Genomic DNA, 12,951 nt, shown 5'->3' on the forward strand with positions numbered 1-12,951 from the left:
GACCCACCCCCAGTGGGAGGAACCCACTGCCCCTCTATGGATCATAGAGGGGAGGGGGTTTCCTCCCACTGGGGGTGGGTCTGCCTGCCCCCAGTGCTTCAGCCCGGGCTTGGTGGTACATTCACTTTAAGGGTATAAACACACACACCGTATACACAGCGTATTTACTGCTGCGATACGCAACAAATACGCAGCAGATTAGATCTAAATAACTGAACACAGCATCAAATCTGCACCATCAAATCTGCTGCGTATACGGTGTGTGTGTTTGCACCCTTAGGCTATGTTCACACTACGTAAAACAACGGCCGTTTTTGCGGTCAAAACAACGTCCGTAGAATTACGAGCATACGGGCTGGTCGTGAAACAACGGTCGTTGTTTAATATTGCCTCCTAGCATGTTTTTAATCGGGCTGAAACATGTCATTTAATTGAAATCCTGCGGCTAGCCCAATAAACCACTCAGTAAATTTTTTTACATTAAAATCAAGTTTAATTTGTCGGAAATAAATTTTACGTGTGCGGCCGCATTGAAATCCACGACCGTAGTTGTAACATTACCGGCCGCAAATAAATGACATGTTTATATTTCACGGGTCCGTACGAATTACGGCCGTAGTCTTATACGCTGCGTGCATTGTACGACCGCAGTTCGTATGAATTGCTATATCGTATCATCCTCAAAACAACGGCTGTAGTTTTGCGGTGAAAACTATGGCCGTTGTTTTACGTAGTGTGAACATAGCCTAAGGGTACAAACACACTGGGCGGATATGCAAACGGGCTTCTCGCTGCGAATTCACAGCGAGACCCGCTGCGGATCCCTGCCCTGTACACTCTATGGGCAGACAAATTCACAACAGGATGGACATCCCACTGCTAGTATGTCTGCAGCCCGCCCCGTTAACCCCCCCCCCACACACACCGCCGGAGCCTATACATCACTGGGTCCCCGCTCCGGCTTGCTTCGGGGCTCCCGGCGGCTTCACATCCCGCTCAGCCAATCAGTGCACTGCGGCGGAGCAGCTCACTGATTGGCCAAGCGGGACCTGCCGGGACTCCTGAAGCAAGCCGGAGCATGGAGAAGGTGATGTATAGGCTCCGGAGGCGGGGGGGTTAACAGGGCGGGGGGGATGTCTATCCTGGGATCTGCAGGATAGACAGGGCAGGGATCCGCAGCAGGTCTCGCTGTGAATTCGCAGCGAGAAACCCTCTGTGGATCCGCCCATGAGTTTGTACCCTTAAGTTAATTTTATGCCCATCTGACGATGAAAGGGGAACTGTAAGCAGGTTTGACGAATGTCACTTACGTCACTATGGCACACGGAGTGCTGAAGTTTCTTACCTTCATCCTCTGCATTGTTTCAGTGCAGTTTGAGGTTAAATCCATAGGCTCCACTGATATTCATTAAAAGGGGCAGGCTGTGTGTGTGTGTGTATGTGTGTGTGTGTGTGTGTATGGGAGGGGGTAGTCCTACCCCTAGTGCACCAAGCCCCCTTACTAGCCTAGGGATTTAACAATAAACTGCACAGAAACAGTGCACAGGAAGGTAAGAAATGTACCCTCATCCTCAGCACCCTTGCACTATAGGGACATATCAGCAGGTTAGTTTGTCTAACCTGCTGATAGCTTCCCTTTAACTGAATTATGAGACAAACTATAAACCCACAAATCACAGGAGGGTGTTTAAAGTGTAACTATCATTGGTAAAAACTTCTGGCGTGTCATAGCAACATGTCAGAACAGTGCATATCGTCGGGGTCTGGGTGCTGAGACCCCTGACGATCGCTAGAATGAAGGGGCAGAATCAGCTATAACTGCAGTCTACGGAATTATAACAGGAGTCTATAGAACTTCCAGTCATGTCAATTCTTTGGGTGGACGGCAGATTTAGTCAATGGTAGAGACGGAACCGTGTGGCTTTCGCTTGACAGTTCCTTGGATATTCTGCAATGTTAACATAACCTTATTTTTAAGGTGGCACTTTTAGATGGGTTAGTGGACTCCACATAATGAGCACCAATCTCAGCATCTTGTTCCTCTGGCCCTTCACTTCATCATTGCTGCTAAGGCTGCATTTACAGAGACATTTAGCCAGACTAATTTTTGAAGCCAAAGCCAGGAACAGACTATAAACAGGTTATAAAGGAAAGACTAAAGCCCCTATTACACCAAAAGATGTCTGACAGATTATTTTCCAGGAATGGATTTGAAAAGAGGAGAAATCTCAGTCTTATTTCTAGGACCTGTTCTCTGTTTATATTTCGTTCCTGACTTTGGCTGAAAAAATCTGTCAGCTAATCTGTCAGACATATTTTGGTGTGATAAGATTTCTCCTCCTTTTAAATCCTTTTAAACCTGTTCCTGGCTTTGGCTTCAGTAATCTGTCAGATAAATCTCGCTGTGTAAAGGCGCCCTAACACACAAGCGTTTTCTCATTTATTGGCTTATTGCTGTCCCTTTTATCAGGAACGAGCATTCTTATTAATGTTTACAACAGATTTAGTCTGCAGAATATCAGAAACATAAAGTGATATCCTGTGTACTTCCAGTCCACAAGTCTCTGCAGATTCTGCAGCATTTGAGGGAGATTTTTTAAAATCTTATCCCTTTGCTGCTACAGTAAATGCCGTATGTATCTGTCTGTGCCCTGATGTGGTCTTGTCGCCTTTTCTGTCACATTTTTTCATTGTGGCCTTGTTGTGCACAACCCTTTTAGAGCCACAGCGGACTATGTGAATCTTATGTAGATAAACAAATAGGTTATTATCAATAGAGTTCCATGCAAACCTCCAGAATATGTAGGATGCTTCCTGTTTAGTATCTCCTAAACCCTGTCTTTTCTGTTTTTACTTGATAAAAATAAATAATTTTCATTAAAAATATTGTCAGCATTTGGGGGAAAAAAATTTGGTTTAAAAAAAAAAAATCTTTTGAACTAATATAAGAATAGTATTCAGGTATGTGTTCACACGTCCACTATTTCTGTACACAACCGCATCCACGCCCCTGTAGGTGTTACCGGTTCATGCTGGGGCAAAAATGCAGTTCAAACTGCAATTGCATTACAGATCATTGTTCACCTGTAAATGGATCGATGCAATTGTTGACGGCTGCAGATGCACATACATGTGCTGTCTGTGGCTGCAGACAGTGCTACGGGTGTGTGAACCTGGCTATATTTAGAGGCTTTTAGATGGTATTTCTTAGCTAAAACCAGGAGTAGGTTTCCATAGTAGTTTTTCTCTGCCAGTTCCACTCCTGGTTTGGGATAAAAATAGGCTCCAAAATGAGGATCAGATACGGGCTAAGATACTACTTGTTAAATAAAGCTTACCATTCTATGATTTTGCTTCTATTACCTACATGTCAGCCTTGAAATGCTAATCATATTGCTGTATCTTGTTTTATGTATGTTAGGTTTCAGCATGATATCTGTTTTTTCATGCAGGTTGAGTATGAGCACAGCTGAAGACGAGTCTGAAACAGTGAAAGTACAAAGCAGCCGGAACGCTCTAACACTCACACAGGACCTTGATGGAAATTTAATCCTCCATTGTCCTCAAAATGGTACATGATTCTTTCATAAATCTTATTAGTTATTGCTGCAGGATTGAATAAAAGCAAAGTATATTCATGGCAAAAGCTGTACTCCATTCACACCTGAACATCCAAGTGTCTGCACATCCCACCTCTACCATAGCACATTATTATTAGAATTGTACTGACACATGATACTTGGCACTCGTGGTGAGAGATCAATACCAGTATGCAGTTTTCTTCAGAGATAGCAGTCAACTGAATATTGGAGTCAGCACATCAAGGTAAAGTCTGAGGGTAGCTTCACACGTACCGGATCCGCAGCGGATCTCACGCGAGTTTGCAGCGAAATAACGCTGCAGATCCTGTACTGTGAAGCTGAATGGGTCCCATACAGGCAGCGGATGCGCTGCATGTATGGGACCCGGCCCCTTTAACCCCCCAACCACCGCCTGCCGGCCCGCAGCCCCGGCCCCGAGCATACATTACCTGCTCAGAGCCGCGGCTGTGTGATGCTCCCGGCTCCCCTCTCTCCCCATCAGCCAATCAGTGCTGCCTGATTGGCTGATGGGAAGGGAGGGGAGCCGGGAGCATCACACACAGTCGCGGCGCTAAGCAGGTAATGTATGCTCGGGGCTTTGGGCGGGCAGGCGGTGGTTGGGGGGTTAAAGGGGCCGGGTCCCATACAGGAAGGGAGACACCTTGTGGCTATATGTATAACGTTGATTTAAACATAAAAAAAACTGCTTTTCCTGACCACTGTTGGCATGTGCTAGCCACTGGGTACCTCAACCCTACAAGTTTCACTGTTTTGGATATACTCGGTTATCTAACCATCGCAGTTTTGCCCCAGATCTTTACCTATTTTTCCTTACTCTTGGTGCCTTACATATCCCAGCCCTTGATGTGCCAACATAACAAGAGATTTAAAAGGAAACTAACAACATGGCTATGCACATATCCATGCTGCCAGTTTCCAGATGCCAATCACAAGAGCATTGCATACATACCTTTGGCGATGCTCTGAGATCTGGCATCTTTGGTAAAAAAGCCTCAACACAGTCTCAGCCTGCTCCTTTTAATATTATTCACATCACTTGTGAGCAGTTATAATGTTATGGACGTTCAGTGTATATGATGTGCTTTGTAGTGTCATAATTTTTATTCATTGGTGCAATTACTTAACCTACACAACTTTGCTCATTTCCATGCAGTATCTGAACAAGACCAGAGCTTTGAGGTGACCATGACTGCAACCACAGAAGTATCAGAAGATGAAATCAATGAAGACTCCATAACTCAGATTCAGGTAAAAAGAACGTAGGAGAAAGGTAAATCTAATGATACTAAGATTTAGACAGGATAAAACTCAATGAGACAGGCACAGGTGCCATATTTATCACAATGGTGCAAACTGTGATAGATATGGTTCATTTTGCTAGACACCATAATAAATCTGCATTTTATTGCTTCACGTAGCTGTGCCCCGTTTTTTAGGGACCTTTTCAAAACTAAGTAACTGTCATCTAATACACATAATAAATTTGGCAAACTGCAGGCACACGAGTTCTTGGTAATTTAAGCCAGAATTGTGGTGCAATTTGTTTAGTAAATATCCTGTACTGAGCTCTGGATCATACACTCCATTAAAATTGCAAATTGCTGTTCATAGAATTATAAAAAACACACGAGCTATAGATATTTTATTGATATCCAAATAATAAAACATGGAAACAAAATAATCAAAACCTCATGATTCATTTAGTATCGAGTATGAGTGCCATGTACAGAATTACACACCCTTACATGCCTTGGCATGCTATTAATGAGGTTATTAGTGGTTGTCTGAGAAACGTTCTGCCACGCTAAATGCTCTTTGGCACACAAATCATCAAGAACCTCTGTTCATTCTTCAGCGCCGAGAGATGCAGTGCGAGCGCCTCCCATAGAGTGTCATTATGACAAGGAGGCTGGCGGCAATTCTGCCGTTCTTGCTCTGTGTGAACAGGGCCTTAGACTGTAGCTAAGTCGTTTCTACACTAACATCCTATTGACGTAATACTGTGGAGTAGAATGTTGCTACCAGCACTGTGCTTAACAATTCATTAGATGGCAGTGTTGTTTTAATTTTAGATGTGTGTGTTTTTTATTTAGTTCTATTATTCTTTAGATTTTTGGTTACTATTAAAGTTATCTTCAATATTCCTAAAAGGTTACTGGTAAATTCAGGGTATTTTGGACTGTCTTTCAGGCAGATCTTGGTTTATTATTTAACCTAGAAACCTGAGCACTTTTGTGTCTCAATGGTGTGCCTCTCACATGTGCAGTCAGCCTGGGCACTTCTTTCCCTGTTTTGACAGAGTAGCAATGCTCCTTGTACCTCGTGCACAAGGAGTGTTTATTCTTCCCTATGTAAAAATGTGCACAGGGACACGTGATTGCGTATACCACAAAGGTGCTCTTACAAGTTATGAGCTCTTTAATAAAACACTCTGTGTTGTTCAGTGTGACAAAAGCTACTGGCAGCATCTTGGCACAATATGCGCACTGTCTGCATCTTTTATTGCCAATGATGGACCCCTGTGCCAACCAATTAGTTTCCTTCTTCTCCTGGTTTCTCTTATTCCCTTTATTTTTATTTTTTTTTAAATATTGCCTAAAGTATTGTTTCTGCGATGGGTAATAATGGGTTTACCCAAAGCGACATCCTTGAGGTCTGCATCCCCTTCAATATAATACCAATGTTTCCTGATTTTTTTTTATTAAAGGGGTTGGCCACTTTATAGTAAAATAGGTCAGTGTACAGTATTAGTAAGTGTACTCACTGTATATACTGACAGCAGCTCCCTGTGTACCTCATAGAGATAAAATCACACTCCCCTCCCCCAGGCTGGGCTGCCCTGCTCTGTGGTGAGACTGTCCATAAAATGGCCAACATGGAGGAGATGTGACCATGCCCCGCTCCCCAGTGTCCACCACTGAGCCTGTATATGCCTATGTTTGACAGCGGGGGCGGAGCATGGTCACATGCTCCTCCATGTAGGCCATCTAATGGACAGACTCACCACAGAGCAGGGTAGCATAGCTTGGAGGAGAGGAGTCTGACTTTAGCTCTATAAGGTACCCAGGGAGCTGCTGTCAGTATATACAGTGAGTACACTTACTAATACTGTATACTAAGCAATTTTATTATAAAGTGGCCAACCCCTTTAATAAAGGAATTCATGGCTGTGTTCTGAAAAGTAAAAGCAAAACTTTTTGGCTTATTCTGAGCAGTTTTTTTTTTGCCCTCTCACCTTATGAATAGCTGACGTGATTAACCACACAGGATAATTTATTTCTACAAGACTTTTAGCTAAATCTTGATCCTGACCGGAAAACTTTTCCTCTCTATTGTTCATTCAGTAGGTAACCCAGCCCCCCCAACAGGTAGCATAGGTATCCCCCATAAGCATCTCTGTAGTAATTACCCTCTCCCCCCTCCCAATAGGCAATATTTCCCATGTAAATAGCCCCCTAGTATTGAGTGCATCCCCCTAACCCCACACAGTGGGCAATATCCCCCCATGTAGGTTGTGAGTACACATCGTTGGTGAGTAATTGCAAAGGATCCTGAAAGCAACGTAGTAATTGGTGTGCATTCAGCATGGCAGAACATTCCTCAGACAATGTTTAATAACTTCATTGATAGCATACTAAGGTTTGTAAGTGCAAATATTTCTGTTTCCGTGGCGCTTATAGTCATATTGAATAAATCAAGGTGTTTTGAATATTTTTACATTTTTTATCATTTGCATATCATCAACATATCTGTCTTGTGATTTACATAATTGCATGAGTTTACCTACTTGGTGTTGCAATTTCATTGTTGAGAAGTGTGGATCACTTGTCCTACACCTTAAAGGGGTTATCCAGTGCTACAAAAACATGGCCACTTTCTTTCAGAGACGGCATGACTCTTGTCTCCAGTTCAGGTGCAGTTTGCAATTAAGCTCCGCTCACATCAATGGAACTGAGCAGCTAAACCCTGCCCAAGCTGGAGACAAGAGTGGGGCTGTCTCTGGAAGAAAGTGGCCATGTTTTTATAGCGCTGGATAACCCCTTAAGGACGGGGCCCATTTTCGTTTTTGCGTTTTCGGTTTTTCCTCCTTGTGTTTAAAAGGCCATAGCACTTGCATTTTTCCACCTAGAAACCCGCATGAGCCCTTATTTTTTGCGTCACTAATTGTACTTTGCAATGACAGGCTGAATTTTTGCATTTGGTACACTACGAAACCAGAAAAAAATTCAAAGTGTGGTGAAATTGAAAAAAAAAAACGCATTTCTTTTATTTGGGGGAACTGTGTTTTTACGCCATTCGCCCTGGGGTAAAACTGACTTGTTATGCATGTTCCTCAAGTCGTTACGATTAAAACGATATATAACATGTATAACTTATATTGTATCTGATGGCCTATAAAAAATTCAAACCATTGTTAACAAATATCCGTTCCTTAAAATCGCTCCATTCCCAGGCTTATAACGCTTATTCTTGGGTCTATGGGGCTGTGTCAGGTGTCATTTTTTGCGCCATGATGTGTTCTTTCTATCGCTACCTTGATTGCGCATATACGACTTTTTGATCGCTTTTTGTTACATTTTTTCTGGATTTGATGCGACCAAAAATGCGCAGTTTTGCACTTTGGGATTTTTTTGCGCTGACGCCGTTTACCGTGCGAAATCAGGAATGTGATTTATCAATAGTTCGGGCGATTACGCACGCGGCGATACCAAACATGTTTATTTATTTATTTATTTGTATACTTTTATTTAAAACCTGGGAAAAGGGGGGTGATTCAGACTTTTATTAGGGGAGGGGGCTTTTTACTATAAACAACACTTTTTTTTTACACTTATACTAGAAGCCCCCCTGGGGGACTTCTAGTATATATACTTTGATCTCTCATTGAGATCTCTGCAGCATAGATATGCTGCAGAGATCAATGACATAGGCTCTCGTTTACTTCCGGCTGCTGCAGCCGGAAGTAAACGAGTGCCGATCCGGGGACGGCGCCATCTTGGACGAGTCCCCGGCCGGCATCAGTAACGGAGATCGCTCCTCCGGGACAACGTCCCGGAGGAGCGATCTCCCCCACTAGACACCAGGGAACGGTTGCCTCCGGTTCTAATAATAGCGGCGGTACCGGGCTACACGCGGCACCCGGGACCGCGGCGCTTTGAAGTGCTAATGAGGGCATATGACGTACGGGTACGTCATATGTCCTTAAAAGGTTAAAGTGTCACTGTCGTGAATTTTTTTTTGCAGAAATCAATAGTCCAGGCGATTTTAAGAAACTTTGTAATTGGGTTTATTACGCTAATATGCCATTATCTGCATTTAAAAAGACTCTCCCAAGTCCCCCCCCCCTCCTCTCCTTTCTGTCATCCACTGCTCAGAATCAGGAAATCTCAATCAGACGGATCCTATCTGTGCTATGGAGAGGGGAGGGGGGAGGAGAGACGGAGGAGAAATGTGGGCAGCAGAGAGCAGAGAACAAAGAATTACACAAGATGGTGGGGAGCTATTCAGAGTGCTATTCAGAGGTCAGATAGGTCAGTGGTGACATCAGAGGAGAGAGCCCGGTGATGTAGCTTTAAATTAACTCTTTGTTGTCCTGTTTTGGTGTCTCATTTCCCTCTCTCCATAGGAGAACAGTGAAGACGGGGGAGAGCTTCAAACTGCTTTTTCATGATAAAAATTCATTTTTCGGCTAATAAACCCAATTACAAAGTGTCTTAAAATCGCCGAAAAATGCATTTTTATCATGAAAAAGCAGTTTGAAGCTCTCCCCCTGTCTTCATTGTTCTCCTATGGAGAGAGATAAATAAAACACCAAAACAGGACAACAAAGAGTTAATCTACAAATATCCCACCCGTTATCTCCTCTGATAGTCACCACTGACCTCTCTGAGCTCCCTCCTCCCTCTCCCCTCTTTATAGAACAGACTGGGTACGTCTGATGCAACAAGTCACAATTTCCTGATTTTTGCAGTGGATGGAAAAGAGGAAGGAAGAGGGTGACCTGGGAAAAGGCTTTTTAAATGCAGATAATGGCATATTTGGCTAATAAGCCCAATTAGAAAGTTTCTTAAAATCGCCTGGACTATTGATTTCTGCAAAAAAAAAAAAAAAAAATACGACAGTGACTCTTTAAGGGCTCATGCACACTGAGCAATAGGCGAGGAGTTGAAGAGGAATCCGCTCTTAATTTCTGCTTGAAATTCCTCCCGTAAAATATGAACAGAGCAATGTCTATTGCTCAGTGTGCATGAGCCTATAGGTTGTTGAATCAATGTTTTAAAGGATTCCTTAGTATTTCACAGGTGATAGGGCTGGTTTGTACTGAGGAATTCTCGCGGATAATGTCCGCGGAATTCCACAGCCCGGCCTCGCGCCTTTCCGCCGGCTCCATAGACACCATTATATGGGCCGGCGTATTCCGCTATCCGCCAAAAGAAGTGACATGTCATGACATAGTAGGAACCCACCCATATAGTTATGTCAGTGCTTCAGGTATCATCACAGGTGTGCTTTGTATGGGATATCCTCAAATCCTGACCTGTTGGTGGTCAACTGTAGTTGAGGTATTCCCATTGATCTCACAGGATAGGGGATAAGTAGCTGCGACGAGCATCTGACCACTGGGGATAGGGCAGGACATTATCAAATGGGAATACCCCTTTAAATCAGTTCAGTAAATTTTCCACTTCTTTTTTTTTAGATACTTCAGAATGAGCAACTTGATGATATCTCTCCTGCAGGCAGTGATGAGGTGTCAGCAGTCAGTCGTGCTTGGTTCACCAGTAAAGAAGACAAAGATTCTCTTACCAACAAAGGTAGCCCTAGGATATTTGACGTAGAGTCATTACCGCCTTGTATTTGTCTTCTACCACATATACTACATGCTGATGTACACAGGTTTTACTCATGTTGAACTTAAAAAAATATGAGCTGGAGGTAAATCTGTTTAAGGCATGAGTTTTGAGATGTTCTTGCACTTTGTACAATAGGGATTCTGAGACGGGCTATTAGATCATTGCATCACTGCAGATACATAGGCTCTGTTACAATTTGCTTATAAGGAAGCTCCTCGGGGGAAATGTGTGTATTTGTACTCATTTCCCTATGATGGTTAACCCTGGATGGGAGTTTTTAAATGTTTGCGTAATTTTTTTGGCTTGAATAAAATATATTTGAGATGAAACACTATTTCTGGGTGCACCATTGTGTGTCTTTTTTCTTTTTCTTGGCTTACATGCCTAGTTAGTTTAATACATTGGTTGCATTCTTTATTTTACTAATATTGGTTTTGGAGCACCCAAATTCATTTTTGTGACAGTAGGGCAGTTTTCACACGACAGATATTTACATCTGTCATAAGGCCCTTTTACACAGGCCGATTATTGCAATCAGCGTTCCTGGGAATGCTCAATTAGCTGATATTCAGCACATGTAAAAGTGTGCTGATGCCTTTTCTGTCCCAATAAAGCATCTTTTAACCGATACTGGCGAGTGCCGCCTTCACTATATTTTCTATTGCCAAGATATTGCTGGACTTGTTTAAGCAGAGCACCACAAGTGGTCGAGTGTTATTACATATGGGAGTGTCATGCTGACATCTTTGTGTGGGTTCCTGTGCTAAGACGGTGCCGACAGTTTGCCATTTATAACTATATGTAAAAGTGCGACAAGGAGATTTGTGGCTGATGACAATGTTTCTAAATAGTCACATGAACTATGCAGTGATCGTTTGTGCAGCCCATCTGCACAATTGTTCATGATTTGTAATGGTACTGCAAGCATTTGCAAGTCAATCATTTGAGTCCGCACAAGGTGTATATCGTTTCATCTAAAAGGACCCTTACTGTTGCAAGGTTTGGTCAGACCGCAGTTCTCATGAGCTGAATCGAAGGCTGTCAGTTTAGACTATTAGTACTGTGCTCAGGCCACTACTTGCAACCATAGTACAGATGCAAAAATGCAGATGTGATACCCCTGGGTGTGGGGACCCTTGTGCTTAATTAATCCCCCCCACCCCTCAAAAAAAAAAAAAATCTAAAGAGTCTAAAGTTTACAGTAACGCATTACTATAGGTGGTGGTACACCTTGTCATTTTGTGAGGGACAGATTATTCAGCCCACAGTGTATTATATAAATGGAGTGATGACACTTGGATCATGCTTTGGAGGTTCTTCAGAATTGTCAAGACAACCATGGCTGTGTTTAGAAAGTCAGCCATCTTTTTTCCATCTCTTTTATTTGAATAATCTTTATTTCTACACCTATATCTCAGTGCTAAATAACAAGAAAGTCATTTATTCTAATCAGGCTTTTTGCCCTGTTCTTTTTAGACAGCTACTGTTGAACTCTAGGCAATGAAAAAACAGCCACCTTTTTAGTTCAAACGTTACCATGCTTCTGACATAAAGAAGGATATAAAGCTACAACCTGGCTTTTCATCCACATTTCCAAATTTTTGGGCTTATGCTTTGGGCAGATACATTTTTTTGGCTCCTAGGGTTGTCATTCACTTATTATCCAATGCATAGCTGCTTTAAAGTGACTGTCACCCCCTATTTGCATTTTGACTGCTCTCCACAGGTGTAAAGGGTAAATGTTACAGCTTTCATTACTTATTTTATATCACACCTCATGGTGCTTGTTCTGGTAAAAAGTCATTTTTTATCACCTGTGGATTGGTATGTATGGGCGGGCCTCGCGGCCTTTGTGCCACATCGCTCTGCACCTAGCGCCACTTAGCCCTGCCCCCACCCATGACGTCATCACTGCATTGGCCCGCCCCCTCAGCAGCCATTGAAAGGGCCAGCTTAAAGCTCTGGGCCCCACCCCCCTAGATTGTCCCACACCAATGGCCACTGAGGGGGCGGGGCCTATGCAGTGATGATGTCACGGATGGGTCGGGCCTAAGTGGCACTAGGGGCGCAGCGAATGTGGCACAAAGGCCGCGAGGCCCCATCCACATATATCAATCCACAGGTGATAAAAAACTACTTTTTACCAGAACAAGCACCATGAGGTATGATATAAAATAAGTAATGAAAGTTGTAACATTTACCCTTTACACCTGTGGAGAGCACTCAATGCAAATAGGGGGTAACAGTGTCACTTTAAGCAAAACAGTTACTTACAGTATGTCTTTACATGTTTGTATTGCATCCTACAGTTTGATTGTAGTTACTGATCTATGTGTTTCTTCAAGGTCACAGGTGGAAGCAAGGCATGTGGTCCAAGGAGGAAATCTCACTGTTAATGAGCAATATTGAACGATACCTGAAGGTACTAATAGTCATTACTACTTATTTATGTTCTCTATCGAAAAAAAGCTTTGTTTATAAACAAAACCAAGGAA

The 12,951-nt window shown here is 42.9% G+C and overlaps 1 protein-coding gene across 3 annotated transcripts in view; it reads left to right on the top strand.

Moving 5' to 3' along the window:
* The window catches only part of DMTF1 (cyclin D binding myb like transcription factor 1), a 32,304-nt gene that overhangs the window by 1,381 nt on the left and 17,972 nt on the right, over positions 1-12,951 (top strand). For all 3 annotated transcript variants that reach the window (XM_069978439.1, XM_069978454.1, XM_069978447.1), the window contains exons 2-5: positions 3,453-3,571; positions 4,756-4,850; positions 10,303-10,417; positions 12,802-12,878. In XM_069978439.1, the coding sequence (XP_069834540.1) occupies positions 3,460-3,571; positions 4,756-4,850; positions 10,303-10,417; positions 12,802-12,878 (399 nt within the window). In that variant the 5' untranslated portion in view covers positions 3,453-3,459. The remainder of the gene's footprint in view (positions 1-3,452; positions 3,572-4,755; positions 4,851-10,302; positions 10,418-12,801; positions 12,879-12,951) is intronic.

This window comes from Dendropsophus ebraccatus, chromosome 1 (genome assembly GCF_027789765.1).
Source record: "Dendropsophus ebraccatus isolate aDenEbr1 chromosome 1, aDenEbr1.pat, whole genome shotgun sequence".
Lineage (NCBI taxonomy): Eukaryota > Metazoa > Chordata > Amphibia > Anura > Hylidae > Dendropsophus > Dendropsophus ebraccatus.